At 42.8% G+C, this 13,160-nt stretch overlaps 2 protein-coding genes across 4 annotated transcripts; one reads left to right on the top strand and one right to left on the bottom strand.

The window, feature by feature from the left end:
- Positions 1 to 7,360, top strand: LOC311100242 (calcium channel flower homolog). The gene is made up of 5 exons (XM_084141077.1): positions 1 to 604; positions 4,455 to 4,527; positions 4,654 to 4,779; positions 5,152 to 5,259; positions 5,613 to 7,360. Exons 1-5 carry the CDS (start codon positions 499 to 501, stop codon positions 5,698 to 5,700), a joined length of 501 nt encoding a protein of 166 aa, XP_083997203.1. The 5' UTR covers positions 1 to 498; the 3' UTR covers positions 5,701 to 7,360.
- Positions 7,361 to 7,420: 60 nt separating this feature from the next.
- Positions 7,421 to 12,485, bottom strand: LOC311100241 (RNA exonuclease 4-like). 3 transcript variants are annotated; one of them, XM_084141075.1, is made up of 9 exons: positions 12,386 to 12,475; positions 11,733 to 12,009; positions 11,175 to 11,581; positions 10,766 to 10,918; positions 8,722 to 8,915; positions 8,454 to 8,542; positions 8,282 to 8,356; positions 8,108 to 8,182; positions 7,421 to 8,010 (listed from the first exon to the last, which is right to left on the bottom strand). In XM_084141075.1, exons 2-9 carry the CDS (start codon positions 11,946 to 11,948, stop codon positions 7,867 to 7,869), a joined length of 1,353 nt encoding a protein of 450 aa, XP_083997201.1. In that variant the 5' UTR covers positions 11,949 to 12,009; positions 12,386 to 12,475; the 3' UTR covers positions 7,421 to 7,866. The 3 variants fall into 3 exon arrangements, with proteins under 3 accessions (XP_083997201.1, XP_083997202.1, XP_083997200.1); XM_084141076.1 differs by having other exon boundaries at positions 11,733 to 11,965; positions 12,386 to 12,468; XM_084141074.1 differs by having other exon boundaries at positions 11,733 to 12,485.
- Positions 12,486 to 13,160: the final 675 nt, after the last annotated feature.

Genomic DNA, 13,160 nt, shown 5'->3' with positions numbered 1-13,160 from the left:
ACAATACAACGCGGACACATTTATGAGAAGACAGGACAAGGAACAGTAGACAAAGCAGGTCGTATAAATCGTAATTTGTGAATGGTGTAAATGAATAATGGTAACTGTAGCTGCCTAGTTTGAAAGAAAAACTGTTAACTGGCAAGTTTGTCAGATAGCAAAATTGGTAGACGTTGGCAGTGACACAAGCCAACAGGCTTTGGCGACAGAGGCAGCAGAGGCAGCAGTTAGCTTCTAAGATAGCTCATCGCTAGCTAACTGGTTATCTTGAAGACAAAACCATGTTCAGTTGATAACCACCATAGATGGTTATCTAGCTAGCCAGAGTAGAGACACGATCAAAGCTATCGTTAATACAAAATATATGTTTTCGTCAACTGTTAGCAAGATCATTGACGTTGGCTAAGTAACGTTAGCTTTTGTTGTCCAAGTGAGCCCCAGCCAATGGCCATTGTTAAATTGACTAAGGCAAGTCACTGAATAATTTATTGGGGCAAAATGAACTCCGACGAGGCAGCAGCTCCAAAATCTGTCACGGAGGATGATGGCATGTCATGGTGGTATCGATGGCTCTGCAAAATCGCTGGGGTCCTGGGCGGAGTATGTAAGTAAAAGCTAACCATCAATGTTCTTATCTACTGTGGTTGCACCTGCAGACTACACACGACTGTCTGATTCTGATCAGTCCTGGCACACACCCCTTCCACGTCTACAGTCTCAATGTTTTTAATGGGGTCCATGCCTTTCATGCCCTCTGTAGCTCAGTTGGTAGAGCATGGCGTTTGCAACGCCTGGGCTGTGGGTTCGTTTCCCACGGGGGGCCAGTATAAAAATGTATGCACTCACTAACTGTAAGTCGCTCTGGATAAGAGCCTCTGCTAAATGCCTAAAATGTAAATGTAATGACAGATCATGAAGCATGTTACTGGCAAGCATGTCAAAACAAGTTTTTCCTCATGACCCATTTCTGGCATACTAGCCTATTCACAAAGAAGCATGAAGATTTTGTATTTATTTAACATGGCCCTTGTACAAAAATCGAATCAAATCAATCAATCACATGCGCCGAATACAACAACCTTACCGTGAAATGCTTACTTGCAAGCCCTTAACCAACAATGCAGTTCAAGAAATAAAGTTAAGAAAATATTTTGTAAATAAATACAGTAAAAAGTAACAAAATAACAATAACGAGGCTATATCCAGGGGGTACCGGTACCGAGTCAATGTGCGGGGTACAGGTTAGTCGAGGTAATATGTACATGTAGGTAGGGGTAAAGTGACTATGCATAGATAATAAACAGCGAGTAGCAGCAGTGTAAAATCAAAGGGGGCTGTGAATGCAAATACTCCGGGTGGCCATTTGATTAATTGTTCAGCAGTCTTATGGCTTGGGGGTAGAAGCTGTTAAGGAGCCTTTTGGACCTAGTCTTGGCACTCCGGTACCGCTTGCCGTGCAGTAGCAGAGAGAACAGTCTATGACTTGGTTGACTGGAGTCGTTGACAATTTTTTGGGCCTTCTTCTGACACCGCCTAGTATATAGGTCCTGGATGGCAGGAAGCTTGGCCCCAGTGATGTACTGGGCCGTACCAGGCGATGATACACAAGGATTGCTGATACACACACACACACAGATTTCTGAGCATTGTGCTGTTGGATAATGAGGCTATATTCTCTCTAGGAAGCTCTGTTGATGTGCTTTCTTTGAAATATTATAGTGTTTAGTCACTGCCTTCAGTCTCCTCACTGAGCACTGGCACACCACTCTACCCCCGCATCTCTCTGTACAGAACTAAACCCTTTGGTCACATGTTCCGCGGCAGGTAGCCTAGCGGTTAAGAGCATTGAGCCAGTAACCAAAAGGTCACTGGTTCGAACCCCCGAGCCGGCAAGGTGGAAAAAAAAAAAACCTTGAACAAGGCAGTTAACCCCCAACAACAACTGCTCCCCGGGGCGCTGATGATGTCAATCTCCGGGCGATTAAGGCAGCCCCCCCGCACCTCTCTGATTCATAGGGGTCGGGTTAAATGCATTCAGTTGAGCAACTGACTAGGTATCCCCTTTTCCCTTGTCCCCTCACTGCACCAGGATGCTGGGAGTGGACAAAATCATAGGCTGTCTGCTTGCCTGACTGGTACACATCTCCCTAAGTCATATCTATTCAGTGATGGCTTCCATTTTATAATGTTTGCTAGAATACATCCTCCCTCAGTGTGGTACCAATAATTTGCTTCTAATACACCAGATGTATGTCCTTGAACTGATTATTTAAAAATCTGCACACAGAAGAAGTTATAAGGATAATTTAGTTGCTACAGGCTAATGTTAGCCTGCAGTACCCCTGTCGGCCTTCGATTTGAGAGGGGGCAGCACTGAGCTAGCATGCAACATCACTTCCTGGAATAGCTCAAACTGTGCATGTTATGTCTCCATGAGACGCCATCTTAACCAACTTAATTTGGCTTCAATGCGCTATTGAGTCTTCACATAGGAATGTATGGTGTCACGTGATCGATGGCTTTGTCCATTCATATATACGGTCATTGTGTGAGACAGAGGTGATGTTTGTGCTTACGTTGCAGTTCCCAAGCATTAGGCCTATGACAGCCCTGCCCTCCCTTCTCACCTATCCCTTTCCTGCCTTGCTGATACCGGAGTAGTAGCCGCTGTATCACATTCACGTGCTGGACCGATGCATAGTCAATGGGCTCTGTATTATTCAGCATGCTGTAGAATCAGAGTGCAGGATAGGATAGGTCCTATATGCTTCCTCTGTTAGCTGCTGCAGAGTATTGCATGTATGTGTGTCTTGTCTGTGGTTTATATGGCACGAGTGTGCTAGCTAGCTGAATGGTCTCGTCTGGTACTGTAGGATTATCATTTTTTTGCCAGTGCCATACGTTTAATTTAATCACACTAGTGTAAGATCTCCATCAAGGGCCTCTCGAAGTGGCTCAGCGGTCTAAGGCACTGCATCGCAGTGCTTGAGGCGTCACTACAGACCGGGTTCGATCCTGGGCTGTGTCGCAGCCGGCCGCGACCGGGAGACCCGTGAGGCGGGGCACAATTGGCCCTGCATTGTCCAGGTTAGGGGAGGGTTTGGCCGGCCGGGATGTCCTTGTCCCATCATGCTCTAGCGACTCCTTACGCTGGCTTCGGTCGCCAGTTGTACGGTGTTTCCTCCGACACATTGGTGCGACTGGCTTCTGGGTTAAGCGAGCAGTGTGTCAAGAAGCAGTGTGGCTTGGCAGGGTCATGTTTCGGAGGACGCATGGCTCTCGACCTTCGCCTCCCGAGTCTGTATGGGAGTTGCAGCGATGGGACAAGACTGTAACTACCAATTGGGGAGAAAAGGGGGGTAAAAAATAAAATAAAGATCTCCATCAATCAGTCACTACTAGCGTGAGGTTTCTCTCTAGATAGAAATCCTGAGCCGTGTTTTCAAGCTTTTTAATGCCGCAATATGTACTTTTTTGTGTGAACTGACCAAATTCACATAGAATTAGTAGTTATAGATCTGTCATTCTCATTGAAAGCAAGTCTAAGAAGTGGTAGATCTGTTCTATGTGTGCTATTTCTATGCCTCATTTTAGGTTTTGTACACCTGCTTCAAACAGCTGAAACTACAGGATTGTTGGTTATGGAAAATATTTCACAGCGGTTTAGATGGTACAATGATTCTCTACACTAAACTTGCTTGTTTTGTCACATAAACTGAAATTAGGCAAACTATTAGAATTTAAGCAACCAGGAAATAGCTTGAGCAATTTCTGCATAGTGCATCTTTTAAATGGTTTGAAACCAATACAACTCTAGCCCCACAAGTTAATAATTTAGCCAAAATCAAAGTTGGGTAGAAAAGATAAGATGAGCTGTCTCAACATCGATGCGATACTGTAGTGGGCTGTGTGAATTCATTTCCTTAAGTCTACCAGCTTGTGTGTGTACACAGTATAATGGATGTAATGCGAGTAAATATCCCATCTGTTCATAGTCTGAGTCCCTTCTCATGCTCACAGTGTGGCCACTGGACTGGTAGTGCATATCAGGGGCCTATTAGGATCTTAGCAGGGGGCCTGTAAACTCTGATTAATACCCATCATCTGCCTCCTATGTCTCAAATAAAGCTATCTGCCAGAGGAGAAGAGCTGAGCCTCTGTGGCGGTTTCCCTGGTATCAAAACCATGTTTGTTTAAATGAGAAATTCAGACCCTTGTGGTTTTCAGTTAAGCTTTATTTGATTTGAGATTGTATGAATAAGGTCTCCAGTCAGAGTAATAACACTATTTCTCATCTCTTTAACTTGGAACAAAGCCTCCTTTTATTATGGTCTGTTGGTATTCATGGTATCCCTATATGCTTGAAGTGCATATTTGTGCCTGTTTGTACTTCATCTGGTTGCATTATGAGAAATGTAACATTGCATGTAATATAATTTTCTCTCCCACCGAAGCATGTGCCATCTCAGGAGTGTGGATGTGTGTCACTGTCAACCCCTTAAACATCGCCGCTGGAGTATGGATGGTGTAAGTTTCAGTCTTCCACAATATGATCCTTAGATGCCTACATACAGTAGTGCGTTTGCTCGCCTGTGTGTGTGTATAAAAAGATTCACCAAACGCTGTGTTAACGTCCTCTCCTCCTGTTTCAAGGTTGAATGCCTTTGTGTTGTTCCTGTGTGAAGTCCCATTCTGCTGCCAGTTCATTGAGTTTGCGAATGCAGTGGCAGCTAGAGCTGACAAATTCAAGCCATGGCAGAAAGCCTTCTTCTACTGTGGGTAAGAACTGGACTGAGACCTGCTGGCTTCACAGGACTCACCTGTCCATTTGTCTAGGCCTAGAATTTAAATGAGTCTTTAACCAGTTGATAAACCCACTACAGGTTTAATGTGATCCAGTGTTTTCCATACTCCTTCCTCGGGACCCCAAGGGGTTCACGTTTTGGTTTTTGTCTTAGCATTAGTTGATTATTTGAATCACCTGTGTAGTGCTAGGGCAAAAACCAAAAGGTGCATCCCTTGGGGTCCAAAGGACCGAGTTTGGGAAACAATCTTATTTTTAGGATGGCACTTTTTCCTATATCGCAGTTGAAAAACACATGTCATATTCTCTGTAATCAATCACTCAATCCCTGTTTTTCTTATTTCCAGGATGGCACTGTTTCCCATATTCCTGAGCTTCTCCATCACCACGTTGTTTGGGAATGCCATTGCCTTCGCTACAGGAGTCCTCTATGGTCTCGCCTCCCTGGGCAAAAAGTACGACTTTTCTATTTATACTTTAGTGCTAAGATTTTGCTTTGAATGTACTGTGTGTGTATGTATTTTAATGTAATTTCTTTCTCTCTCTCACACTTTCACCCATTTCAGTTCAAATTTCTTAATCAACATTTAGATTTTCAGGTGTTATTAATCAGTAACAAGATTAATTAAATGTAAAATAATGTAACGTCTTGTAACAGGAGAACTGCTTTGTTCTCATACTCATTATAACCCTGAGTGACAAAGTAACCCTGTGAATCTCTCGTTCAACATGATATTTAACATCTCCCCTGTTCTCTGCGGTGTCATTTCTTCCCTGCTTCTCTCTCTCCTCCCTCTCCCTCTCTCAGGGGCGATGCGGTGAGTTACGCCAGGCTGAATCACGAGAAACAGGGGGATGAGGAGAAGATGACCGGGACAACTGACGGGTCAATATAGTGAGATGGCTATCCCATCATCCCTCTGTTCCCACAGAGGAGGAACACTATCCTTAACCAAGGGACAACGATGTCATCCCTGCTCCTCTCCTTTCCTCCTCCCTCTCTGTTACGGAGTTAATTTATTTACCTAAACTGCTGCATCTTTGATATCTTACTTGATGTAATTCGTCCATATAGATTTAATGTTTGGTCCTTCAGTGTGAATTTTGTTTTCCATGACATTTAAGTTAACGTAAAGGTTTAGCTGTTGTGTTGTTTTATTCTGTTTTTGTGTGCTGTTTTTGTTTTCCTGGTTACTGGGGTTACCCTTTTTGGCTAGTAGGAAAAGTTATGTACCATCTTAGCCAATCCGCCTTTTAAGAAACCTGGGCGATGGTGAATGTGAAATCTTTAAGTAATTTCCCCAAGTCATGTTACTTTCCTTGTGCTGCAGGAAATTGGTCCATTGGGACAGTTATCCCAAACGTACATCCATTCCATCCAGTGAACCCAAAGACGGGAGTCTTTATTTTTTATATTCCCTTACTTGCGATATACAATGCATGTTTAGGTTTAATGTACCTACACAGGACCTAGGAAAAAATGTGCTTGTAATCAAACAGCTGCATGTTGCGTTTATCTTGAGAAAATAAGAATGTGAGTTGAATGGCTATGCTGCTTTAGCACCTCTTTTTTTAACCTTTCAAATGCTATTGGTGTTCTCTTCTAGAACCTGGTTGATCTATGCCACTTCAGAATGTTTGTGACCCTACATACAGTAGTGTGACCCGGCCCATGGAAGCATGCTTTAAGGACTGTGGTGAGGGAATGTGTCTTGATTCAGGGACTATTTAGCAAACAGAGCCTTTGTCCCTCAGTCAGATACAATCTTATGTCCAACCTCTGATCACAGGTACAAATGTGTTGTTCAACAACATGCTACTGTTGGGATTGTTTGTGTATCTCCCACGTTATCTCTGGATTGGAAATAACTTAATTCAGTTACTAATTAAAATGGTCACCCACAACCAGTTCTCAGGTAGGCCTATTTTTATTTCCTATATACAGTATACTGAGTAACTAGCAAAAATACTAATGCAGGTCACTTTAATCAATGCAAAGGTACTATCCACATGAACCAGCTTTTGTAAAAAGGAATCAAACACTAAAAGCACACCAGCGATATTCTATAAAATACACTATTTAGGCTCAAAGTTCATTAATATGCAACATAAGCATGTTAGCAGCTTTACTGTTATCACCTTTCCTGACACAGAAAGCAACTGGGGAAGAGCTAGAAATTGGTTTGACTACATGCATGTTTCATGTATTAAACCAAAGGTCTCTTGCCCATATACAGGAGAGACACTAATCCTTAGTTTTTCATGATGTCTAGGCACAGACAAGTCCTTCATGGCTACACAATAGTCTTATGGAACAACAGGCTCAAAGAAGGGAAGTGTTAACCTCAAACACCAACAGGTTGCCCCTGCAGTAGAAATGATAACTGACCTGTAGTTTGCTGTAAGGGGTGGGTGCATATGCTTCTGTGATGCTGAATTTGGTTAGCCTTTGTGAACTGGAGGTTCAAAGGAGCCCACTAACTTGGTTGCTTATATGGTGTTGTTCTCTCCCCATCTGACAAATAAATAAATAAAAACATTCTGCCTTTTAAACAATCCGTCTTTTCCCAGTTATTACATGATCCATGCAGACGTGTAAAAAGATGACATACTGCATGTGATTAACAAGAAACCTTTAATTCATGTTAAAGCTCTCAAATGCAACATCTTCTCTAAACCTAACTTGTGGATGTTAGAAGATAAAGAGATGACATTTTAAAACACATTCTGAACAAAAAGAACACTGAAGATCATGTACCAGACAATGAATGAGACTGATGCATAGTTGAAGGAGCACTAGGACAAACTTTCTGAATGATTTAGGTTGAGTGGGATTTGAATAAAGTCAATATTCATTTGAACAAACTTCTTTGTGGGTCACCGAAAGAGATTCCTAAAATTACTCTTCACTAAGACCTCTATATGTGCGAGTCCACTCCACTTCCAAAAGACACACTTGTTAATTCAGTCAATCCTCCTGTTCTGTGCCACCTAGTCAATAGTTAGTCCACAGTCCCATTACAGACTGATGCAGTTAAGACTTCGGAACCAGTCAGTCAGGTTCATTTGCGTTTTGGTGATTTGGGCTTCCTTGGTTCTTTGGTCTTCTTGGTTAAGTCTGGGTTGTTATGACTAGCCTTGATCTCTGCCTCCCAATGTTTCTTCGCCATTGTGTACAATCTCATGGTCGCCTGGGCGTCTTCGACCTGCAACACATTCTCAGACATTGGCTATGGCTCACAGAAGACTACTGTATATTTGTGAGCTAGAAAATAAAAAGAGATTGATAAAAAGCTGATTTACGGATGAATGTTCTCCCTGCTGTACTTTGACGTTAAGTATTTCTCTACACAGGAGTTTCAGAGAGGGCCGACCACTCTGAAAAGAAAAGAACATTGTTCATATCTTCCTCTTATAGTATTATTACAACCCCTTCTGTCACACATTAATACCTGCCCCCCAAAAAACAGTCTTTACCTTCACAATTTTCTTGAAAGGTTTATACTTCTGGGTGTCTCTGATTCTCTTTTTGGGGTGATCCAAGAGCAAAATCTGAAAGATTTCAGCATGGAAAGTTTATGTAAATGTTGACAATGATCTCAAGTCAAGTCAGGTTTTAGTTAGTGTAGGTTATATCATAGAAGTGTACCTTAAGGTCATTGTGAATGGCATGTCCCACTAGCGTTCTCCCCTGGAGGATCTCAGCCACCTCTTTCTGTACAGTCTTCACATTCTCACCTGCAGCATATAACAGCATTGATGACACAAAAGTCACATTTGAAAACTGCGCAGACAATCTAGTCCAAAAAGAAGACAACTGTTTTGGGCTTTAGTGAGCTTTGTTGCCGTTTCCAATGCTATCATAAGAACATGAATATAGTGTTAAAAGAGGTCTGAGTTTGGCTGATCCCGCTCACCGTTTTTGATGTTGTCCGGCCGGATGCCGCTGACAGCTGTCCTGTAGTCCGTCACCTTCTCTGTGGGCTTGACGTGTTTGTCGTAGATGCACTTCCCAAACTGGTTGACAAGGGAGACCCGGGCTACGATGCTGTCCTCTCCGTCTGGCCCCACACCCACCATTTCACAGTCCATAGCTACCGCCTTGGTTAGGCTGACAGGTGCCATGATGAACAGGGAGAGAAAAAGCCTTGGTCACACCAGAGAAATCATTTCATTCAAGAGACTGAAGAGAGCCAACAATGTTCTGCTCTGTACTTATGGCGAAGTAAGCTCAGGGCCCGTATCCACAAAGTGTCTCAGAGTAGGACTGCTAATCTAGGATCTGTCCATATAATATTTGATAGAAAGCGCTACTTTTCCAACTCAGCTGCTGCTGTCATAGAGCACATGCAGATATACAGTGCCTTTCAAAAGTATTCATCCCCCTTGGCGTTTTCCCTATTCTGTTGCATTACAACCTGTAATTTAAATGGATTTTTATTTGGATTTCATGTAATGGACATACACAAAATAGTCCAAATTGGTGAAGTGAAAAAAAAAAAAAAACTTGTTTCAAAAGATAAATAACAGAAAAGTGGTGCGTGCATATGTATTCACCCCCTTTGCTATGAAGTCCCTGAATAAGATCTGGTGCAACCAATTACCTTCAGAAGTCACATAATTAGTTAAATAAAGTCCACCTGTGTGCAATCTAAGTGTCACATGATCTATCACATGATCTCTGTATATATACACACACCTGTTCTGAAAGGCCCCAGATTCTGCAACACCACTAAGCAAGGGGCACCACCAAGCAAGCGGCACCATGAAGACCAAGGAGCTCGCCAAACAGGTCAGGGACAAAGTTGTGAACATCCCACGGAGCACCATTAAATCCATTATTTAAACATTTAAAGAATATGGCACCACAACAAACCTGCCAGGAGAGGGCCGCCCACCAAAACTGACGGACCAGGCAAGGAGGGCATTAATCAGAGGCAACAAAGAGACCAAAGATAACCCTGAAGGAGCTGCAAAGCTCCACAGCGAAGATTGGAGTCTCTGTCCATAGGACCACTTTAAGCCATACACGCCACAGAGCTGGGCTTTATGGAAGAGTGGCCAGAAAAAAGCCATTGCTTAAAGAAAAAAACAAGTGTTCGCCAAAAGCCATGTGGGAGACTCCCCAAACATATGGAAGAAGGTACTCTGGTCAGATGAGACTACAATTGAGCTTTTTGGCCATCAAGGAATGGCACAAACCCAACACCTCTCATCACCCCGAGAACACCATCCCTACAGTGCAACTTGGTGGTGGTGGCAGCATGCTGTGGGGATGTTTTTAATCTGGGAAACTGGTCAGAATTGAAGGAATGATGGATGGCGCTAAATACAGGGAAATTCTTGAAGTAAACCTGTTTCAGTCTTCCTGAGATTTGAGACTGGGACAGAGGTTCACCTTCCAGCAGGACAATGACCCTAAGCATACTGCTAAAGCAACACTTGAGTGGTTTAAGGGGAAACATTTAAATGTCTTGGAATGGCCTAGTCAAAGCCCAGACCTCAATCCAATTGAGAATCTGTGGTATGACTTAAAGATTGCTGTACACCAGCGGAACCCATCCAACTTTAAGGAGCTCGAGCAGTTTTGCCTTGAAGAATGGGAAAAATCCCAGTGGCTAGATGTGCCAAGCTTATAGAGACATACCCCAAGAGACTTGCAGCTGTAATTGCTGCAAAAGGTGGCTCTACAAAGTATGGACATTGGGAGGGGTGAATAGTTATGCACGCTCAAGTTCTGTTTTTTTTTGTCTTATTTCTTGTTTGTTTCACCCCAAAAAATATTTAGCATCTTCAAAGTGGTAGGCATGTTGTGTAAATCAAATTATACAAACCCCCCCAAAATCAATTTTAATTCCAGGTTGTAAGGCAACAAAATAGGAAAAATGCCAAGGGGGGTGAATACTTTCGCAAACCACTGTAGACCTTACTATTAGGAGCTGCTGGTGTCCTCTAACTTACCCTTCAAACCCCCTGTCCTTGACCAGCGCCTTCTCTGTGGTCTGGGCATCTGTCTTCCGAGTGCCTTGTATCTTCCTCATGATATCTGCTGCCTCTGTTCCCACTGTGGCCTCAATGTCATCAGGGTCCACATCATCAAACCACATGTCCGATCTAGTAGAGGACAGATTATATGTATTAACCCCCACACACATTAACCAAAACTGAGGTGCCAGTGGAAATAATGTGATAATCTGACCTTCGGTTTGTACTCAAGTTTGACAACTGACTATAGAAGTGACTTAACACACAGACCGTGCACATGCTTTTCACAACAGTGAGAGGTTCTTGAAGTCAAAATCTCAATAGTTACACACACCTGTCAGATATTTAGCTTATGAACAATATTGGTAACACTGGACAGACTTACTCAGTGGGTTTCTTTTCCTCCACTTTCTTCTTCTTGTTCATCTGTGCGTTACCCTCCACCTGGGCACTGTTCTGTTTCCTCTTCTTGGCTTTGGGCTGTTCACTCCCCGATGGTCCTGGACCTTTTCCATTCACCTGGGATTTATTGGGAATGGCACTGCCCTTCCCTGCTTTCCCACTGTTCACCTGCATGGGCTTGGCTGCCTTGGCATCACTCGCTGTCTTTGAAAAGTCTTTAGCAGGCTTCTTATCCACCATCACCTCTTCCTTCTTTGAAATGTCTTTAGCAGGTTTCTTATGAGTCTTGTCCTTTTTTGAAATGTCTTTAGTGGCTTTCTTAGGGACTTCCTTCTTTGAGTTCTGCTGAACTGGTTTATTTTTTACTGGCATGGGGTTGGATTTGAACACCTGCAAGTAGAGAGAGCTCTAATAACCATCAATAGCATCATATCATCCCATTTTAGACAGTGATGACATTGGCAACAATGCCTTCAGGTCTGTATCATCTATTCAAAATCTTTATCACAACATTTCTGACTTCTCATAACCCAGTCCTTACCTCTAGTAACGTTTTCCAGTTGGCTGAAAACTGTTGGGCATCTTTCGGCGGAAGCAAGGCCTTCGTTTTACCTTGATCTTTTGCCACTGGTTGTTTCTTGGCGTGTTCAAAAAACTTTTTCTTTACAGGTTTCTTTTTCTTTTGGTCCTGACTGGATTCTGGCGTTTTAGAAGAAGCAGCAGAGTCTGTTTTCTCTGGCTTGACTTTAGACATCATATCTCGAGGGCTATGAGCTTTGATTTAGAAAATATGGCTGTCAATTCTCCTCTTCTGATTTCTTGAGTGGGAGGCAGATGCAAGCTAACGTTAGCTAACTACAGCTGCTAAAGACTAGTTGCAGTGTAATGGCAGCCTGGACTTTTACTTATAACGTTAGTCTTCACATCTCATTTTAAAAAAGTAAACATTGCTAACCTTTGACTTAATATTTGACAGCCTACTATACTTCAAACGTCCTGTTGCTCAGTAAATTTGCTTTTTGGTAGAAGTTAGCTAGCTAGCTAGTTTTGCTAACATGTGATCAGGACAGGAGATCAATCATGAGTAAATTAGCTAGCTACATTTGCTCAAGTAATGATAACGAAACAAGTAATCCCTAATCACGGTTTGAACAGCAATAGTTCACCTCTACAACGACCTAAATTAATACTTACAAAGTCGCCATAATCGTTATGCTGTACAAACAAATATCTACACGTTTTTCTGTATGCCGTGCTGAAATGTGTACTTCTGCAATGTGTCACAATTGTGAATGTCCGACAGGAAACCGTGGTTGCGCTTGGTTCCTAGAAACAACTTCGTCTTCTTTCTCTTCTTCTATGATATCATGGCGGTCCGCAAACAATCGTTTAAGTGAATGCCGCCACCTACAGTGCTGGAATGTACGATCAATCATGATCTGCCCAATTCTGCACTAACATAAAAAATACTTCTAAAACACCATTCCCCCTCCCCAACCCCATTAAACTTGATCATGCTGAAACACTCCACCCTTAGGATTGTTCAGCATGTCAACAACCATTTCAACAGTAACATCTGTTAGCCCCAATATCTATTTTGCCGTCTCCACAATAACCTTCAACCTGGCATTTCTGCTTTCCACAACCCAAGTCGTATTGATAACCTTACCAATAAAAGCTATGAAGTCAACTTTATTCATTATCAAAGTGTCCTTTGACACCGTACATTCATGAGCACAAGATTACTGAACAGGCCTCGAAACCATGCCAGGACCATCAGAAGCACCAGCCCCGACAGACACTTACTACAGGTACATCCATGTAAGCTCCATCAGTCCGCACTGTAGCTCTACCAATATGTTTTACAGCCTCTGCATACGATACATCATGACTGAAGAAGGCGCAACAGAGCCTCTTCAACCTCAGGAGGCTGAAGAAATTCAGCTTAGCACCTAAAACCCTCACAAAC

This window comes from Coregonus lavaretus, assembly GCF_964263955.1.
Source record: "Coregonus lavaretus genome assembly, chromosome: 24".
NCBI lineage: Eukaryota > Metazoa > Chordata > Actinopteri > Salmoniformes > Salmonidae > Coregonus > Coregonus lavaretus.
The sequence above is the reverse complement of the archived record's forward strand: the minus strand, read 5'-3'. Positions and strand labels throughout refer to the sequence as shown.

Coding starts and splice junctions, on each gene's coding strand:
- LOC311100242 (XM_084141077.1), top strand. CDS start 499: ATGAACTCCGACGAGGCAGCAGCTCCAAAATCTGTCACGGAGGATGAT. Junction 4,528..4,653: donor GCCGCTGGAGTATGGATGGT/GTAAGTTTCAGT, acceptor TCCTGTTTCAAG/GTTGAATGCCTTTGTGTTGT. Junction 4,780..5,151: donor AAAGCCTTCTTCTACTGTGG/GTAAGAACTGGA, acceptor TCTTATTTCCAG/GATGGCACTGTTTCCCATAT.
- LOC311100241 (XM_084141074.1), bottom strand. CDS start 11,948: ATGATGTCTAAAGTCAAGCCAGAGAAAACAGACTCTGCTGCTTCTTCT. Junction 11,582..11,732: donor ACTGGAAAACGTTACTAGAG/GTAAGGACTGGG, acceptor CTCTACTTGCAG/GTGTTCAAATCCAACCCCAT. Junction 10,919..11,174: donor GAGGAAAAGAAACCCACTGA/GTAAGTCTGTCC, acceptor GTCCTCTACTAG/ATCGGACATGTGGTTTGATG.